Below are 19,527 nucleotides of genomic sequence, written 5' to 3'. Positions count from 1 at the left end.
GTAGGTCGTGCCGTGGCCGTATTTTTGCTGGGAGCAGCCGCCGTAGAGGAAGGATTGGGTGGAAGGGGTTGATGGGTGTGGGAGGGTAGAGATGGTGAGGAAGAAAGTTAGGAGAGAGGAGAGAGAGGGGGGGTGAATGGACATGGAGTTTTTAGGTCTAGTTGTAGAGAGAGAGAGAAGCAGAGGAAAGGAAGAGAGGGACTTCTGGAGGGTAAAGGAGAATTTTTCATGGGTTACTTTCATGCCCATTTGGTCATTTAAGTTGACCCAATTGATGCCCAATTAAGACCCAACTAATGATGGGTTAGTTGGGTTTGGACCCATTCTTACCCAACTAATAAATGGGTTGGGTTGGGTTTATTTTTTAGTTGATGGGTCTAGGTTTGTTAATGGGTCTGGGTTCAATTTGTCACTCCTACTTTAGGGTCTCGGGAGTAGTCGAGCATGGAGACAAATAAAAAAACAAAAGGGCATGTTTTGTGATAAGTAAACTCGCCTTGTTTTCACTCTCAAAAGGTCAAAGATGTGGTTCATGAATCTCCTCACTTTATAGCAAATACAATCTAGTCAATACAAGAAGTTTTTGGGTGCCAGGTGGGTACCACACAGATGATACCCCGTCGGCGATCCCAGCCATCCAAATGTGTTTTAACGGTCCGGATTTTAGAGCGAGAAAAGGAGGAGAGAGAGTGGTCAGGTGGGGGAGAGAGAGGAATAAATTTGAGCCGTTCAAACACGTTTGGACGGCTAAAATCGCCGACGGATACCACCCCGTGATACCTACTCAGCACCCAAAAAAATTCTCAGTCAATACAAGTGCAGATTAAGATATATGGTTGGTGGGTAATAGGTGGTGGGTAATAGGTGGTCCATAATCTATTTGGAAGCACCTAACTAGCAGCCGCTCATTCCACACATGATTAATGGCTTAGGTTAAGGTCTAGCCTGATAAGATAATTAAGTCCAGAAGACACCATTTGAATAAACCACGAATTGTCCATCCGGAATGTTAAATTGGCAGGTAACCCAATCTGCTCTTTCTTACAGCAAAATATAAGAGAGAGATATATAGTAGGTAGATGAACAAAGATTTACTTTCCCAATAGTACTAATTTTGGAATTGACTTTGACTGTGTGATTCAAACGTGTGTCATAACGTGCATTTGCCACTATATATCAAACCAATGTTAAAAAATCTTTATTAAAGAGTCATAATTTGGTCTTTAAGCTATTCAATGTGGCCAACCCCCACGAAAGAATTACTTTTCCAATAGTACTAATTTTGAAATTTACTAATTTTGAAATTGACTTTGACTGTGATTCAAATGTGTTACAACGCGCATTTGTCACTGTATATCCGGCCAGTGTTATAAACCCTTATAGATGAGTCATAATTTGGTCTTTAAGCTAATCAATGCGGCCAACCCCACGAAGGAGCTCGGATAAACTAAACCTAAGGGCAGCTCGAACCAGCCTAGCGAGTGTAAACCTAAAAGGATCGATTTACATATCTTTAAATGGACTATGTCATATGGAGATCATGAAAACTTATTAATGATGTATTTTAGGAAGGAGATACATCACTAAAGAATCCAAACCCTTATTTGCAAAGTTTTTTCTATACAGTTTTCGTGACCAGAAGTAACACCGGTAGTTAAACTTGTTTTGCAAGAACCAAATCGAAGCTCTTAGATCAACCATCGAGATTTTGACAACATCGCTACATTTACGAATTAGTATTTTAATTAGTAATAAGAAAAAGACCCATGTACGAATACTAGTATTAATTAATTAATGAGAAGTGCTACGATACACACCGTTTATTTTACTATGTAAACGTCGAGACCAATTTTCTTTTGGAGTGTCAAATTTAGCTTTTGACGTTTCTACTTTTTCAATAACAAGTTCTTTTTTTGCCAATTTCTTCTGCATTTGCTCCAACTGCCAAACAAACCACTACCCACCCATAACTATCCCCCAGCCGAAACCCCTCCCTCTCCACCAGAGGATAGTCCCACCAAATGAATTCCCAATTCCTATCCCTCCTCCCAATCGTAACCCTGTTTCTGTTTCTTCAATTCCCACTCTCTGTTACCAACCCAGATCCAGATGAAACCTTCTACTCCAGCTGCAATACTACCTACAGCTGCGGCTCGATCGCCGGAGTGGGCTACCCTTTCCGGGGATACCAAGAACCTGAATTCTGTGGTTATCCGGGTTTTGTTCTCAATTGCGGGAGCAACAGTATCACCACCCTTGACATCAACAACATCACGTTCCGGGTTTTGGAGATCAACCCATCTGCCCAAACAATGAATATTGCTAGAGAAGATGTAATGGAAGCGACTTGTCCACAGCATTTAGTTAACACCACCCTGGATAATTCCCTATTCGAGTTTTCCTCCAGTTACATGAACGTCACTTTTCTCTACGGTTGCCCTTCTCCGATTACGATCATCCCGGGTATTGATTCTATTAGTACTTGTAATGTTACCGGGTATACCGGTATTTATTTAGTACCCGGGACTGTGGGCGGGCTGGGGTGTGACGTAAGTGTGACCGTTCCGGTTAGTAACTTGGTCGGGTCGGTGAATTCAGCGGCTTTGAAAGGAGCTGTAGCGGGCGGGTTTGGAGTTAGATGGAAGGTGGATACTAATGAGTGCAGTGGGTGTACCGGGTCCGGGGGACGGTGCGGGTACAGTCTTCTTAGTTATAAAACCACTTGCTATTGCCCCAACCCGCCATATGTGTCGGGTACCTGCTTCGCAACTGCCGGAGCTCCAACCACGGCTGCACCACCACCACCGGGTATGTTACATGCTCTTTTTTACTCCTTGTCTCATTTTTATTGTTCATTTTTTAATTATTTATATTTGTCAATTTATAATATTTTTCATAATTTCGAGATGTATCAAACAAGATCAATATTGTATATTTTTCAAGATACACTAAAAGATTAGATAAAAAACATAAAAGACAAACAAAATAATGAACAATGAAAATGAGACGGAGAGAGTACTCCATTTCAGAAACGTCGATTGCGGTATCATTTTACGAACATTATGTCAGGTTCATTAAGTGTAGAACATGGTAAATCTGGGTGTTAGGAGTAGACCAACTAATTGTTGTTAAATTTAGTACTTTCTCACGAATCACCCAAATAATGCCTAATTTCGATGTTCAGTGATGCGCCCTACACGGAGTTACGTTAATTGTAATGTGGATTTGTAGCGTTACGAAAAGTAAGAACAAAAACTTGGTATGCGACATGTCTGGATTGTGGTACGCCAAGGGTAAGGTTCAATAACTAACTTAGGGAAAAGTTATACACACTTTTAATCGATAAACATCTACTCCTTTCGTTCCAAAAATGATAATTCCTTACGAAAAGATATGCAATTTTCGGAAAAAAAAATAAAGTACTTCCATACATGATTTTTCTGAGTTTCTTCGCACCAAATTAAAGACCTCGACTAGTTGTTTAACTTGGTGTGAATTTTTTTAAAAAAAAATTATGAATGTAAATACTTTTTTTATCAAAAAATTGCACATCTTTTCGAAAAAGATTATCACTTTTATATTTCCTCACCGAGTACTGGACTTTCTCTCTCTACGATTTCTGTTTGTTTCTCGATATTTTAAAACCTGGAAATAAAAGCCCGAATTATAGTTGGAGGTCTAGGGCTCAAACCACAAAAGAGAGAAAAACTTAGGGGAACGGCTGCAATTTTATCTTACTTCAATCCCCTGGTCATCAGCAAGGACGGACCGCCCTAGTTTCAAATTTGAGAAAATCTTCCTTGCAGTTGTTTCCATAAAGAGAAGTTACGGAGCCCAATCGCGACCGTCCAAAATATTTTTAGACGATCTGAATTGAAAACAAATTAAGACCGATAATAATTAATTGTGACCGATTATAATTGAAAACGAATCTCAGCTTTTGATTGTGCAAATAGACAGCTGAAATTGCATTGCTCCTTGAACAAGTAAACAAATACTTGTTCACGGAGCCTCCATAAAAAATTCTATCTGTTCAAATTTTCTACTAGAATCATGAACAATCGCGACTGGGCTCCTTGAACCTGTGTTTTACATGTGACTCAGGATTTTATCTTTTTATCTTTAGTGTGTGTGTATATAATATATATATATATATATATATATATATATATATATATATATATATATATATATATATATATATATATATATATATATATAACCAATTTTTTGCTATAGTCTACCTATTTGCCGTTCTCCTGAAGTTCTGAGGCCCCGTTCCAGAAACCTTCTTAAAAAATAAGCAGCTTATTTCACATTTTCAAATTCAAAAATAAAGTAAATGAAAAATATTTTTTCAATTTTTTTTGCATCGTATAAAAAATCTCTTCGAGATCTTTCAAAAAAGATCCATATTGCATATTTTTAAATTTCATTAAACCTATAATATTTGAGCTTGAAATTGTCTTCTTAAAAAATAAGAGCTTTTTTTTTTTGTTTCGGAACGGGGCCTGAGTCGTTGAATTGAATTTTTTTTTGACTGAGGCTGTTTTGGTTGACTTGATACTTGCCCATTCTTCAATTGTTTTTGTTAGCCGTTCATATACATATCTAAACGTAGATATATCTCAAACCGTCTAATGCACGTGGTCCTAACACGATGCACATAGAACCTGCATGCATTGAACAGGTCCAAGTAGAACTGTGCCCTGGATGCAGCAGCAGAGGTAGAGATTAATATTAGTTGGGAATTTTTTGAACACACTTCAACCAAAAAAATTCGTAGCAAGCAATGCCAAAAAATACAAGAACATTTGTGCTAAGAATAATAAAAAAGCTAACATGTTTATTGAGAAGTAATTGCATAAATTATTAAAACAAACCAATTGCTTGAATTATTTCAAGCAGATCAAGTCTAAGAGAAATTCAATACTCTATAACGACAATGCCAATATTAGAAATCTTGATCCAATTAGGAAAGACTTTTTTTTTCTTCAAATTGTATCCCTAAACCTCCAAATTCGTATTGCCTTGTGGGTTCTTTCGACCGAGACAAAAAAGTAAAGTACTACTGTCAAAATTGTAAATAAGAGAGCTGATAATGCCAAAAGCCCTTTTGTTCCTGTCAAAACCATTTTTATTCCTGCCAAAACTCAATATTTATCTTTTATTGCATGAATTACTTGTCCTCCACTACATCCCTTGCTTTACGAAAATGCCCTTTAAAATCCCTTAGAGTATTTAAAGGTTCTCTTAGGATTCCATAATCAGAGCTTCAAACTTTTTTTTTTCGAGAATACCAGAAACAGATTACCAAACTCCAAAATGAAGAACCCATCAAAAAGCTTCCTTGATTGGAAATTCTCACCAGAAAGGAACTAATCCCCTTTTCATGACAATCATTCCCATCTTTTTCTCCTTAATTCCTCTTCTGTTCGTGAACTCGGAATCAATTAACCGAGTTGATTTTCCATCTGGGTTTGTGTTTGGAACCGCTTTTTCTGTTTGTGAACTCGGACAATCCATTTGCTATCTTCCCCTGCTCTGTTTCTTACAAATAATCCAGTATATACGAATATAATATAGTTTGAAGGTGTTGTAGATGAAGGGAACAAGGGGCCAAATCATATGGGATACCTTTACAAGGCAACCTGGTAAGCAATTGATTAATAATCCAAACAAGCCCTTAATTGCTTTATTAGGATTGAGAGAATACGGAGCAAAAGCAAGTTGCGTGTACAAATGGGTTGATTTGGTTTTAGTGTTTTTAAATTGTTTTCTGTGTTTTTAAACAACATGGAGGATTTTGGACTTCAGCAATGTGGACACTGCTGTTGATCAATACCATCGATTTGAGGTGAATTCTAAAGATGTGTTTAGTCCTCTGAATTTGAATTATTAAAGTGTCTGCAAGAATGTTAAAATACTCCCAAAGGATTTAAGGGGCATTTTTGTAAAATAATTGTTGTAGTGGAGGGTAATTAAATATGCAATGAGAGATAAATATTAAGTTTTTGCAAGAACAAAAAAGGTTTTGACAGGAACAAAAAAAATTTTGACATTATGAATTTCCATAAATAATTGATAAAATATAATGCGTAAAACCCATGGTTTAACCACTTTTCAATTTGAACATTATATATTAGAGATTTTCAAACAGTAAATGGTGGCCTTAACGTATGTTTTAACCATAAATTTATATGGGATAAATGACCCAGTCAAATTATTCCATAGCGACTTAAGTTTTTTTTTTGAAAACTTCCAAACACTCACACAACTTTGTCAACAAATGGTCACTATCTTCTTTCAAATCAGTTCATTTAACACCCACTTCTTAGTAGCCATCTCTTCACCCCTCATTAATTTGGGCAATATCTCAACTTCTCTTGTTCTCACTCTCTCAGTCTCTCTGGAAATGAATTCCCATTTCTTCCTATTCTGTTGTCTTTCCTTCCCAATTCTAATCTCAACCATAGTCCCAGAATCTTCTGGTTCTCGTAAGGAGCAATACACAAGCTGCAGTCAGCCATTCCAATGCTCAAACATCCCAAATCTTGGTTACCCTTTCTGGGGAGGAAACAGGCCAGCGTCTTGCGGCCACCCGAATTTCGAACTAGACTGCCAAAGCCAAGTCCCAGAAATCAAAATCAACTCCATACCATACCGAGTCCTCTCGATCGATAACCCAATACAAACTCTCACCGTCGCTAGAACTGAATTCTGGAACAATCCCTGTCCGAGCCCAACCCAACTCCACATCAACGCCACTCTAGACACGGCCCACTTGGCCTACTCCAACGATTCTCAAAACATGACGATATACTACGGTTGCCCGGCGTTTCCGTTTCCCGGCGTAACGCCTCCCAACCAGTTTTCTTGCACTACTTATGGGACGAGTTATTTTGTGATAACTGGCGGTGTTGAGGTGCCCGACTTAGTTACGGCCATTTCAGGGTGCCGTAGCAGCGTTGTTGTACATGTTAACCAAGCGGTGACTCAGGGTTTAATGAGCGTTCCACCTTCAATTACTATAAAAGAGGCTCTTGACAGTGGGTTTCGGTTGCAGTGGGACGCGAATGATACAATTTGTAACGAGTGTGTCCGGTCTGGCGGGGTGTGTGGGTCTGGTTCGGGCTATGCATTTGCTTGCTTGTGCCCGGATCAGGCGTATCCGGAAGCGTGTAACTCGCCTCGAGGCGGATCCGGTATGTGTTCCACTAATCTTATTCTCACTTGTTAAGTATTGAAGGCATGCGCTGCTTAGAAGATAGAAAGTCAGGGTTCACTGTGTTTGGCTGCCATGCTCTGTTTGATTTTTTCTTTTTCCCTCTTTTCGGTGGGAGATGGAATTCATCCCCCTTCCCAGGAGTTCCTCTTGAGTTCCAAGATACTGGTTTTCCAGGTTTTCCACCATTGGAAATCTGATGGATAGTTGAGGGAGAGAGCACAATAAGCATGGCTATTGTAGGGGAGTGGATTCGGCCAGAGTGGAAGTAGTGCCCGAGTAATTTTTTTTTCCCTTTTTCGGTAGCTCGATTGGTATCCGGCTCAATCGATCGAATAATCTCTAAGCCTTTTTCTCTAACTCAGGGCATCTCGCTAAAACATCCTAGCCGCCGCCTCTTTTTCTTTTCCTTCTTTCCCCAAGGATTTTCACTACCCTTATGCAGCGGTGGGGAAGGAGGGCTTGGCCCTTGGTGTGTGTCTCCTTCATTCATTCGTAGTGATAGTTTTTCTCGGTCGCTTTGAATAATTTCCCTTTTTCAGTGAGGGTTTTATCTCTGAATCTCAAATCTGAGAGTTTCTTGATGTTATCCCCTATCTTCCTTTTTCTCGGCTTTTCCTTCATCAATGAGATGATGGTTCAGATTTTGTCAGTGGTGGTGGTGGTAATGATTCTCTAATGAAAGAAGACGGTGGTGGTAGTGCTCCAATGACGAATCAAATTAATTGGTTTGTTGGCCTCGTTGTTATGGGTGTTCGAATTTTTAATCATTAGTTGTATTATGTGCAAATGGGGTGACCCCTTCTTTGGCTAGGAAAGGTAGTAGTAGTTTGGGTCTCTTACCCTCCTTTGTGGCTTTATAGTCTTTTGATTGAGTTTCTCAAAATAAGTCGGCTTAAACCTTATTGATAACCACTTGTTTCTTAAAAAAAGGTCCCTTTAGCCCCAAAAGTTGATTTTTGTGAGGAGAATGATCTGTCTCAAATCCGTGATTTTTGGTGCTAAAGAAGCTAAAAGCCCCTTTAGCCCGTTTGGAAAAATCACCTTAAAAACTAATGCTACTTCTAAGTGACTATCTTGTTTATCTGTGTTTCCCATCAATGAATCTATTACTATTTTAACCCCAAAAAAATCTCACTGTCCACTAGTGGGTACCATTGGCCCCGTTCACGCTAGTAATCCCTCCGTCCCAATTTAATTGTATTTTTTGGAAGTTCGTACCACTTTTCAATTGATTATATCTTATAATTTATAATGTTTTAGGTGATTTTGAAAATTTTGTATTACAAAACAAATCAAGATCTATTAAACAATATCCATATTTGATATAAAATCCATTACCAATTTAAAGATATAACTAGTTCTTCATCCAATTAGAATAGAACTGGAACAAGTAAATTAGGACGAAGGGAGTAATTAACTTCTGCAACATAAGTTATTCATCCAAAATCACAATTTGTTCACACTAGTGAACAAGCTATTCATTAGCATGAACAACATGCAAAATTAGCCCAATTTGTGAACCAAAAATATTAGTGAAAACAACACCAACACAACTTATTCATCAATAATCACAAGTTGTTCATACTAGTGAATAAGTTATTTATTAGCATGAACAACATGCAAAATTGGCACAACTTATTCACCAAAAACATTAGCGTGAACATGCTAGTTGCGCGCTTTTAGCAGTGTAGCCCTCTTGCAAAACTCCAGTACAAGATTAGCGTCCCTGATATTAGGTTGATCGAAAATGCTCCTCTGATATTTAAGGGAAAGTCTACAATACACACCCCTTAAAAGGGTGTACCATATGCACCTATTTATGGTTCGTTCAAAACATTTTAATGTATTTTATAACTTTTATTCTAAAATTCATAACCTTTCAGCAATACGATTCATAACATTTTCATTATGATTCATAATATTTTGATGTATCTCGTAGCCTTTATATGATTCGTAACTTTCTAACAATACAATTCGTAACATTTTCTCTACAATTCATAACATTTTGGGAGGTGCATATGATACACACTCAAATAAGATGTGTGTATTGTAGTCTTTCCCGATACTTAAAATAACAAACAACTCATAGAGATATAGCAACGGAGTGTAGTAATCCCCTGTGGGACAGAGAGTTGAGAGTTCTAAAGAGAGAAAGAGCTAAGTGGTGATTTCCCTCTCTCCCCCCACACCCACCCCCTTTCCTTGTTTCCCCTTCTGTTTCCCCTTTCTGATCTCTTCCTTCTTCTCATTCCCTCACTCCCCTGCTACTCTCTCTCTCTCTCTCTCTCTCTCTCTCTCTCTCTCTCTCCCCATGGCTTTGAGATGGTTGAAGCTCTTTCCTTAGGAACGAAGAACTCCCACTCTTCCAATTATTTTTGGGCTTTAGAGGCCCAGATCAAGAGTTCTAGGTATGGATACTAGCTCTTGCACAGAGATCCTGGTCAGTTTGGTTCGAGCGGCGACTTCTTGAACCCTCAAACGACGTCGATGAGGGGTCTAAAGGAAGAGCCGACGACGATACTGCGCCAGGAGTCTTTGGCGATCCTCCATCCACCCACCTCCGCGAGTGGAGTTTTGGGTCCGACATCAATGCTGAGTGAATTTTCTTATTTTGTTTTGTTATTTTGTTGTGTTTATTTTGTTATTTTCTTTATTTTCGGGCCAGCAGTGTCCTACGCAGTATGCACGTGCACGCTTGTACTTTCAATATATGAGAAGTATGCTTAAAGTTGTTTAAAAAAAAAAAAAAAAGCAGTGTTGGGTATTTTAAATAAAGAAGCGACATCCCCTTGGTATATATAGTCGCTACCACCGGCTCACATAAAAAGAAGAGTGCTTCACAGGACATCCTGGCATCCCGGACCACCAAGTGGAGATCCTCGTTTTGGTAAGTTTTTTTAGATACTTTTTGAATAAATTTTTTGGGTACCTATAATTAATGCTTTGTTAAAGAGAATTCTCGTGAGAGTTACCAAATGGCAATTTGTTCAGATTCCTTGTTACCAAGTGGAGATCTTTCAGTCTTACCACGGGTAAACCAAATAGCCCTATATTCTTCATAGATTTTTTCCTTGTGATACAGCTAGTTCCGGGTTGGTTCAACGGGCTCAACGCTCGCTCGGTCATTCTTCTAGGCCCTGCCCCAAATTGGTCACTTTCTTGGCCCATTTCCCACTATGATACTAGGATTTGGTAAACTTTACCCATAAAATCAACCTGATTTCGTGTAGGAACTGTGACGCATGTCGGAGTCTCGAAAACCTAATTTTTCAACCAAACTTTTCGTGTAGGAACTCTCTCTCCTACGTTGTTTTGCAACTTTGAATCATATGCCATGTTATTCTTACAATGGCACTCCACTTTATTGGTTGGTTTTTCAAACATACTTGCTCCACAAGATCCCTTCAAAAGTTTGTTCCTAAATTTCTCCCTTTCACATTGTAGGTCTCAATCAAGCCTCATCTCTCTCCCATGTTGGGTCTATGTAGAGTTTGTTTTTGCACAATGACTTCAAGGGTTTTTTCTTTGATTTTCCAAAACCTGACACTAAAATATTACCAACCGACATGAGGAAACACAAGTACTTTCTTTTTAACTCTACCTTTTAGGTATTTAATTATTCGAAAAGTCTACGTCTACCGCTTTTTTTCACCCCTTCTCCCACCGCACTCAATCTCTCCGTCCAAAAGTGTTTTGAATGTTCAAGATTTTAACAAACTCTTTCAGGGAAATATTCTTTTAAAATTCGGACCATTAATTATCGAGACGGAAGGTAAAATTAAGGGAGCGGTGAAAGTGAACAGTGGGAGTAGCATTGCTCTTAATTATTTAATTCCAGTAATGTAGTGGTTGTTAGCCGGTAGTTATTATTAGTAGACTAACATGAGTGTATGCTACTTTCTTGATCTCTTTACTCAAAGACTATTTCGTTGATCGGCTACCAAAAAAAATTTTGGGGAGGAGGACTCTCTGCACTTTCGTCTTGAAATAAATGAGTTTCGATCATAATTTTTTTTCAAGATTAACATGTTTAGAAATCACATTTATCGATGCACAATTAACATGATTCTTAATGTAGTTAACGGTCTTGACATACTCTATAATATGAACATTTTCGAGTGTTAAAAATGCACCCTGCGAGTCATATTTTTGGACCAAGACAACCTAAACTCTTTATTTATTTATTTTATTGCAATTCCCCTTTCGGAGATGGGTTTTTTCTGCTGTAGTGATTAGTCAAATCATTACTCCAATACAGCTTCATGTGAGGGAGGTGCACCTCTTTTTTGGTTTACAATTCATCCTGTTGACCCGTGATTTCTCCCTTGACTTCAAATTAAGCTATTTATTTATTGATCACGGTGGAGTTTTCTATTATTCTAGTTGTTCATTTTTCAATGGATTTGACATAAATGGTGACGTGGTATCATCCCATAGGTTGTCGGGCTGGCTACTCTTTTGTTAATCATCAGACATAAGTTCAAGAGCTGTGCTATGTGCACAGACTGCTGTGCACAGCAGCCGTTTTCTCTCGCCTCGGGTCGCACAAAGATGATCGGAGTCGCTCATTTTGTTCAAAATATATTGTTTAAGGTCTCTGTAAAAAATGAGCTTCGTTCGATATTGTTTGAAGCGTTAACAAAACACCCAAAATCACTTCAGAATTTAAGCCTAAATTCTGAAGTGATTTGGGTGTTTTGTTAACGCTTCAAACGATATCGAACGAAGCTCATTTTTTACGAAGACCTTAAACGATATATTTTGAACAAAATGAGCGGCTCCGATCATCTTTGTGCGACCCGAGGCGGGAGAAAACGGCTGCTGTGCACAGCTTGCTGTGCACGAATCATTTCTGTAAGTTCAACAAACAAATTTATTTTACTCCAGAAGTTTGTTCCGGGGGAAGTTTGAGGCATTTCAGATGCTTTCTAACTCATTTGAAAACATCTGAGATGCTTTCAAATGAAAAGGATAAATTTTAAGGTTTCACGGTTAATCAAGGTGCGCGTCAACCGAATCCGAAAAAAAAAAGGGTAAAGATGATGAGCAGGTGAGATTTAAAATTCCTATCTAATCAGCCATTGGAAGCACGAGTAATTGAGAAAGCAGTCAAACTTTGGACGTAAAAGAGTCTCCCACTAATGCATGCCCCACGTCAGTCACAATCATACCACGAGGGCGCAGCCAAACATGAACTAGTAATATCCCAGTCAACTAAATCCAGCCCATCCCAGCCCCCCATCTTCCCTCCATATTACTCAACCCTTAACTTTCGAAATCAACCCATTGCTCTCTCCCTTTTTCTCTCTCTCCATATGACACTCTTGATCCTCTCACTCCACCGCAAGCCTCTCTCTATTCTCTCTCCCCCAAGGTTTATCGGCTCATACGTAACGAATTTTTAGTCTTCCAGTAACGATAGTCGATAGGCTACGTAACGTAACGGTTTTTAACCTATCGGTATCGTTGCAACCTCTGGTGAGATAAAAAAAAAAATTGCATGCGTATCAATCGGTTTTGTTACAAATCAGTCCGGCTGTTACGATCGATAGCAGTCCACCGGAAAAATGGTATGTAAAAATTCAGCACCGCAGCAACCGATTCTCATTGCGTATCGCAGGATGCAAACAATACCGTTAGAGCGTTACCGTTTTGTGTCCGGATACGATTGTTTAAAACCTTGTCTCCTCCTCCTCCTCCTCCTCTTCTCCGCCCTCCTCACCCCCTCCCTCTCCGCCACCCTCCCCGACTGCGACCACGCTTTCGCCTGCGGCTCCCTCCAAAACATCACCTACCCCTTCACTGGCGGCGCCCGCCCCGCCTACTGCGGCCCGCCCGAGTTCCAACTCACCTGCGTAAACAACACCCACACCGAGTTAACCACAGACTCAGTCACCTACCGAGTCCTATCCATCAACCAAACCCTCAAAACCCTAACCCTAGCCCCGTCCGAATTCTACAACACCACCTGCCCTGCCAAATTCACTAACTCCACCCTCGATTCCACCGTCTTCGCCTACGGAGACGGAAACCAAGACCTCACTTTAAGCTACGGGTGTTCCTCGCAGTCGCAGGTATACACGTTTTACAACCGTTTCAGCTGCGAGTTGAGTGGGTTTAACTCGAGCGATGCGTTTTACTTGGTGGGTCCGGTTCCGGTCGATCCGATACTGCAGGTGATCGCCAGGTGTACTGTGACGGTGGGGTTGAAGCTTAACGGGGATGCCGCGGGGCAGTTGACCGGGAACCAGACGACTCTTCGGGAGGCGTTGATGAGCGGGTTTAATGTGAGTTATAGCGATCCGTATGAGCACCAGTGCTCGAATTGCAGTTGGGTTGGGGGGAGATGTGGGTTTGATTCGAATTCGAGCTTGCCTATTTGTATTTGTGGAGATGTGCAGTGTGCTATACCTACAATAACACTATCAAATGATTCAGGTACTCAAAATAGTCCTTCTGGTCAATTGCAAGTTTTTTGTTGCTAAGTTTTGATTGACAAGTGTTAGTCATCTTTCGCTGGCCAACTCGATGTGCGGCCGCTATAGGTCTCCGAAAATTTACAAATTTTAGGGATTCTCCTACTACTTTGGTACTCCTTATTATAGTCCAAAGTGTCTAACAAAAAAGTCTCATTTTAACGTTAACTTTAGGTCATAGATTTAAATATCGGCCGGTACGAACCGTATCGGCCGGTTCGTACCGGAATTTGAGGGTGCCGATTCGGATATTGGCCGGTATACCGGGGAGACTGTAAATCGCAGGCGAACCGGCCGATTTCAGATACGTATCGGGCTGTACCGGATTTTTGGACCGGTTCGGGGGAAAAACAGGAAGAAAAAGGAAAAAAAAAAAAACAGGGCTGGTTCTGGAAAAAAAAAAACGTTTCGGAATTTTAGCAAAACGTGGGCTTATCGCAGTGTGTGCGCGAGGCTCAAATCCTGGATTTGCACCCCCCTGGGCGAATAACTAGTGACGCGCACCCGATTAACTGGTTTCCGAATCAATTTTTCAAATTGCCGCCTATTTTCCTAAGTGCGCGAGACCTCTCCTTGAGTCCTCATTCACAAACCCACTAAAGTGCAAATTCATTTAAAGTAAATAGAAGTTTTGTAACTTGCCAATATGGGACTAGAGAAAAGTAAGCCAATGTTGGGGGCAAAAGCCGCAAAAGTATATTTTTCTAAGTTTTATACACGTTGCTGATGATTTTTAAAAATTCACGACCGCGACACCCGATTCCCGCGACGTATCCCCGATACGTTCCGATACCGATATACCGCGACCGATACCGCGACGGCGACCGATACCGCGATTTAAAACTATGCTTTAAGCCCCTAAAAAGTCAGTGTCGGCCCTCTCTTTACAATGTCTTTCAAGTTCTTCAGGGCGTTTGGAGTGCAGGTGAGAGAAAACAAGAAAATGTGAGGGGGTTCCTCCAAAAAAAATATGAGGGGGTTCCTCTTTCCCTTTATTTCTTATAATTTCCACTAAATCCTTACCAAACAGGCTGTATGGGTTAGAATGGGGCAATGGCGTATAGAGAGAATACTAGTCAAGAATTTTTTATTTTTTGAAAAATACTAGTCAATATTAGGTTCAGTTTTGTGGTAATGTACAGAGACATTGTGACACAGACAAGTCAAATGTTATGCTTCTTGTGACACTTTTTCACCCGGATTTTCTCCCTTTTTATCTTTGTCTCTTTGCCTTTCCTTTTGAATGGGGTTCAGGGTAGAGAAAAAGAGAAGGTTCCAATAGAGCACATGGTCAATAGGGTTCCTGTAATTTATTTGCTGCAAATGTTTTAGATGTATGTGGCGCGTTCTTCTTCTCCCACATCCAGTTTATATTGGTTTAATTGTTGTGGTTTAGAGACCTTCTCTTTATTTGCTGTGTGTGTCTGCATGTTAATAGCAAGAAGCAAATGGTTATTGAAATCATGTATTGGGGGGTTCGTAAGATACTGGGATTTTCTGCATCTCTTAAAACTGTCACTAGTATTTGTTTTGACCAGAAGATGTCACAGCATCATTTTCTCTGTTCCCTGACATTTCTATGCGCTTTGATACGTACGGTCATTAACGATCGACATTTGCAACGATGGTTCATACTGATAGTTTTGTGGCCAAATTGCTTGGGAAGAATTGTTTCGGTGATTGTTTCATGCAGCCTTCAATTTTCTTCCTTCTGACTTACAGATTGTTTGGTTCTCTGCTTCTTTAAGAGCTACTAGTAGTTTCTAATCTAAATGTGCCTGTATATTACAAGGTTTTCCCGCAGATTGTAACTAGAAACATATCAGTAAGCTCTTTGTTTAATCTTTCGTGTTTCAACTAACATTCTTGCATCTCATGATTGTTGCAGGGACCAGTTCATCAGGAAAATCCCAAACACCGAAGAATATAGGTACCAGATCACTCTGCCTGAACTCCAATGCTTCAACTTGCATAAGAGCTCCGAAAACAAAACTGTTTAACTTTTTCTTCCATTTCCAGTTCTCTTCATTGCGGGTGCTATCCTCGCTGGTGTTGGCCTCGGATGGGGTATCTTTGCTTGCAAACAACGACGGAGAAAACGCCTCTCTGCTCAATCTAGTCTATCTGCCGGTCTATCTGCTGGAACTACTAAAAGCAAAGAGATTTCACCTCCTACTATGAGCAAAGGCCTTGCTATGGCCCCTTCAACTTATTTCACCCGAAGCATCCCCTCTTATCCCTCCTCCAAGTTCTCTGACTTAGAAAATGTGAGCACCTACTTTGGAGCTCAGGTGTTCGACTACACTGAACTTGAAGAAGCCACCGGCAATTTTGACCGTTCAAGAGAACTTGGAGATGGAGGCTTTGGCACCGTCTACTATGGTAAAACTCCTATTTCATTCTTCGTATGACTTTATAAATAGGCTTCAATGATCAGAACTTCAATGATATGAAATTGGGAATATTTTTGGAAAAGTGTCCAGAATGTATGCCGGAAATAATACATTCGATCTACATGGGGGCCACACTCATTGCCACACCATTTTGAACATTTTTTGTGGAATGTTTGTGAGTCTGTATGTGTAGAATGTTTGTGAGTCTGTTTCTGTATTGTGATGGAATTCCTGTTTTAAACTTTTCCATGAATTCTTTAATCAGGCCAACTGCAAGATGGTCGCACAGTTGCAGTGAAGCGTCTGTACGAGAACAATTTCAAGCGTGTAGAGCAATTCATGAATGAAGTTGAGATCCTCACTCGTTTAAGGCACGTGAACCTCGTACAACTCTACGGATGCACATCAAAACGAAGCCGAGAACTCCTCCTTGTATACGAATACATCCCTAATGGGACGGTGGCCGATCACCTACACGGAAGACGGGCAAATTCTGGTTTGCTTTCTTGGCCCGTCCGGTTGAGCGTTGCTGTGGAGACGGCTGGTGCTCTTGCCTACCTCCATGCATCAGATATCATCCATCGTGATGTCAAAACCAACAACATCCTTCTGGACAACGATTTCCGTGTGAAAGTGGCGGATTTCGGACTCTCTCGATTGTTTCCAACTGATGTCACCCATGTGTCGACAGCCCCACAAGGTACTCCGGGATATGTGGACCCGGAGTACTACCAATGCTACCAACTTACCGAGAAGAGCGACGTTTATAGCTTTGGGGTGGTACTTATTGAGCTCATCTCGTCAAAACAAGCTGTTGACACCAATAGGGATAGGCACGATATCAACTTGTCCAATATGGCTGTAAACAAGATTCAAAACCACGCGCTGCATGAGTTGGTCGATCCGTCTCTTGGGTTTGAAGCAAATAATTCGGTGAGGAGGATGATCACGTTGGTGGCGGAGCTAGCTTTCCGATGCCTGCAAACGGAAAGGGATATGAGGCCTTCTATGGGGGAAGTGTTGGAGGCCTTGAGAGGGATAAAGAACGGATCGAATGCGCAAAAACCAGAGGTGGTGGACATTGTTATCGAGGATGAGGTTGGGCTTCTGAAGGGGGGTCTTCCACCTACGTCGCCAGATTCACAAAAGAAATGGGTTAGAAGCAACTCTAGCACACCTAATTCCAGTGGTTGACATTTGACAAAATCATCATTTTGGCATGAAAGTTGAAAAATGCATAGGTAAGGGTATTTACAACTCAGGGTGTTCGGACCAACTATCGTAGACATTATAGTTGCATCTGTTTTCCATCCTTGTAAGTTTTTTGTTGCATTTGGTTAGAGGAGATAAATGTGAGACGATTTCGATTGATGCAAGTTCACGGAGAATGTACATAGTGAAAGGATCTGTCATCACACCGTAATAAGTTAGATGGATTTATGTTCGACTGTTCTTGCTACTACCATCTGGAATATCAGTAATTCGGATAAATGGCGACTAGACCGTTTACTCGTCTGCATGTTCTTTTCCTGAATACAGGGCAAATCTTTTACAGCTTCATGCAAGTATGTAAAACACAACACTCGTACTTCCAAGTTCCACCAAGTGAACACCTGGTTGGAAATTTGATAAGCAGTTCGCCGAGCACTGGTTAAGGTACAAGAAGTTTATCGAAGTATGTGAAACGTACGGGAATATGTGAAAGTGCGTCGACATTATCTCCACCCACTGAGCAGTCGCTAACGCGACCAATATGAGAAATAGTTTAAAATGAATCAGGAGATACCATTGTCCATTCGGATATGGTAAAAGTGAAAGCTCAAATAGTTTGTACTTGCATTTTCTTTATCTTACAAAAGCACTTTTTCTCTTTAGGGTTCCATACCCCTTTCCCCTGCCGCCCCACTTCCCGGCCACCTCCGCTCCCCCTCTTCTCCTCTCTTCGGTCTCTTCTCTATCCTTGTAGTTGTAGATTTGGGTTGAATCACCCTTGAGAGAGAGGTTAGATCTCCTCAATCTCCTGCATTTTTTACTTGACCATCACCAATCTGTGATGGATCTCGAGCTTTGGCTTCTGATGCCTTCTGAAGAAGGCGGCAATGGTAAGTTCTCGATAGCAGCGTAGTGACGGCAGTGCCGACAGAGATGGTGACGGGCGTTGGAACTAGTGCTTTTGCGATCCAAAACCCGGTCTTTGAGTGGACTATGTTCGTTTTTCACTGCTCTTGCGACTCCTGCGGCTTTTTGGTTAATTTTTGATATTTTAGTTGTGTTTCTTGCTAGTCTTTTGTTGTTTGTTGTAGTTCTTTTTTTTTTATTATCAAAAGAGAGAAGATTTTATTAATTTGAAAGGCGGAAAAAACGCCTAACCATCAAAGAGAGAGGAACCCCAAAGGGGCAAGGTAGTTGTCCACAAACCGGACAAACTATAAGAAAGGGCTTTCTTTGCACAAGCATGTGCAGCCCTATTACAATCACGTTTGACAAAATTAAAATCACACAACTGAAACGAATCCTTCAAAGCTAAACAATCTTGTACCAAAACTGCAATATCAGTGGGTGGATTTTTTGACATGGAACAGCTTCAGACAATCGATTCCGCATCCGATTCAATAAGAACACGTCCTACATTCAGAGCAACACCCAAATTCATTCCATTTCTAATTGCCATAGCCTCCGCAAGCCGTGGAGAGGTGAGACCTTCATATGACTTAATAAAGATTCCCAAAATGGAGCCGTTCGCATTCCGAGCAATTGCTCCTGTGCCAATAGTGCTCGTTGCCTTTGATACTGCTGCATCAACATTAATTTTTATCAAGCCTTCCTTAGGTCTCTTCCAAACCAAAGTCTCAGGATTTGAAGAAGCCACTTGAGTAGGGGAAGGCTTGACATTAGCCTCTAGAAACTCAAAAAAATCGGCTTGTGCCTTTTCATTAACTGCCTCCGCAGGCCAACTTGTACCATTAAACACCAAATCGTTTCGAGTTTTCCAGATCCACCAGCAATATGAAAGGCCAAGACCCAATGTTGAAACGGGGAGATGAGCTAAACGGATATGATCGCAAAAACAATGCCACCAGTCAGACATATGTCTACAGTTTTCAAGCTCCTCAGGTCTAAGATGAAAAGGTGAAAAAATCCACACTTTTGTAGCAAAATCACATCGGAACAACAAATGACAAATAGATTCCTCCGCATTTTCACACAGTGAGCAAATTGGATCAGAACGTACCTTCTTAGCGGTTAGGGCTGAGTTGGTTGCTAGAGCTTCATTGAAACACTTCCAAGCAAAAAATTTGATCTTTGGGTGGATAGGCAAGCCCCATAACTTCTTCCAAATCAGTGCCATCACATTAACAGAACTAGTTTGAGCTCCGTGATTATCTAGCTCATTGATCAAGCTCTCTTTTTCAAAGCAATAAACAGATTT

At 40.5% G+C, this 19,527-nt stretch overlaps 2 protein-coding genes across 3 annotated transcripts; both read left to right on the top strand.

The window, feature by feature from the left end:
• Positions 1-1,933: 1,933 nt before the first annotated feature.
• Positions 1,934-17,542, top strand: LOC131303643 (LEAF RUST 10 DISEASE-RESISTANCE LOCUS RECEPTOR-LIKE PROTEIN KINASE-like 1.4). Of its 2 annotated transcripts, none has more exons than XM_058330605.1 (4): positions 1,934-2,808; positions 15,593-15,634; positions 15,724-16,086; positions 16,363-17,542. In XM_058330605.1, exons 1-4 carry the CDS (start codon positions 2,022-2,024, stop codon positions 17,289-17,291), a joined length of 2,121 nt encoding a protein of 706 aa, XP_058186588.1. In that variant the 5' UTR covers positions 1,934-2,021; the 3' UTR covers positions 17,292-17,542. The 2 variants fall into 2 exon arrangements, with proteins under 2 accessions (XP_058186588.1, XP_058186587.1); XM_058330604.1 differs by lacking the exon at positions 1,934-2,808 and adding an exon at positions 12,285-13,666.
• On the top strand, positions 6,275-8,061 carry LOC131303646 (LEAF RUST 10 DISEASE-RESISTANCE LOCUS RECEPTOR-LIKE PROTEIN KINASE-like 2.7). The gene has a single exon (XM_058330607.1). It carries the CDS (start codon positions 6,290-6,292, stop codon positions 7,238-7,240), a length of 951 nt encoding a protein of 316 aa, XP_058186590.1. The 5' UTR covers positions 6,275-6,289; the 3' UTR covers positions 7,241-8,061.
• Positions 17,543-19,527: the final 1,985 nt, after the last annotated feature.

Source organism: Rhododendron vialii, chromosome 10a (genome assembly GCF_030253575.1).
Source record: "Rhododendron vialii isolate Sample 1 chromosome 10a, ASM3025357v1".
NCBI lineage: Eukaryota > Viridiplantae > Streptophyta > Magnoliopsida > Ericales > Ericaceae > Rhododendron > Rhododendron vialii.
The sequence above is the reverse complement of the archived record's forward strand: the minus strand, read 5'-3'. Positions and strand labels throughout refer to the sequence as shown.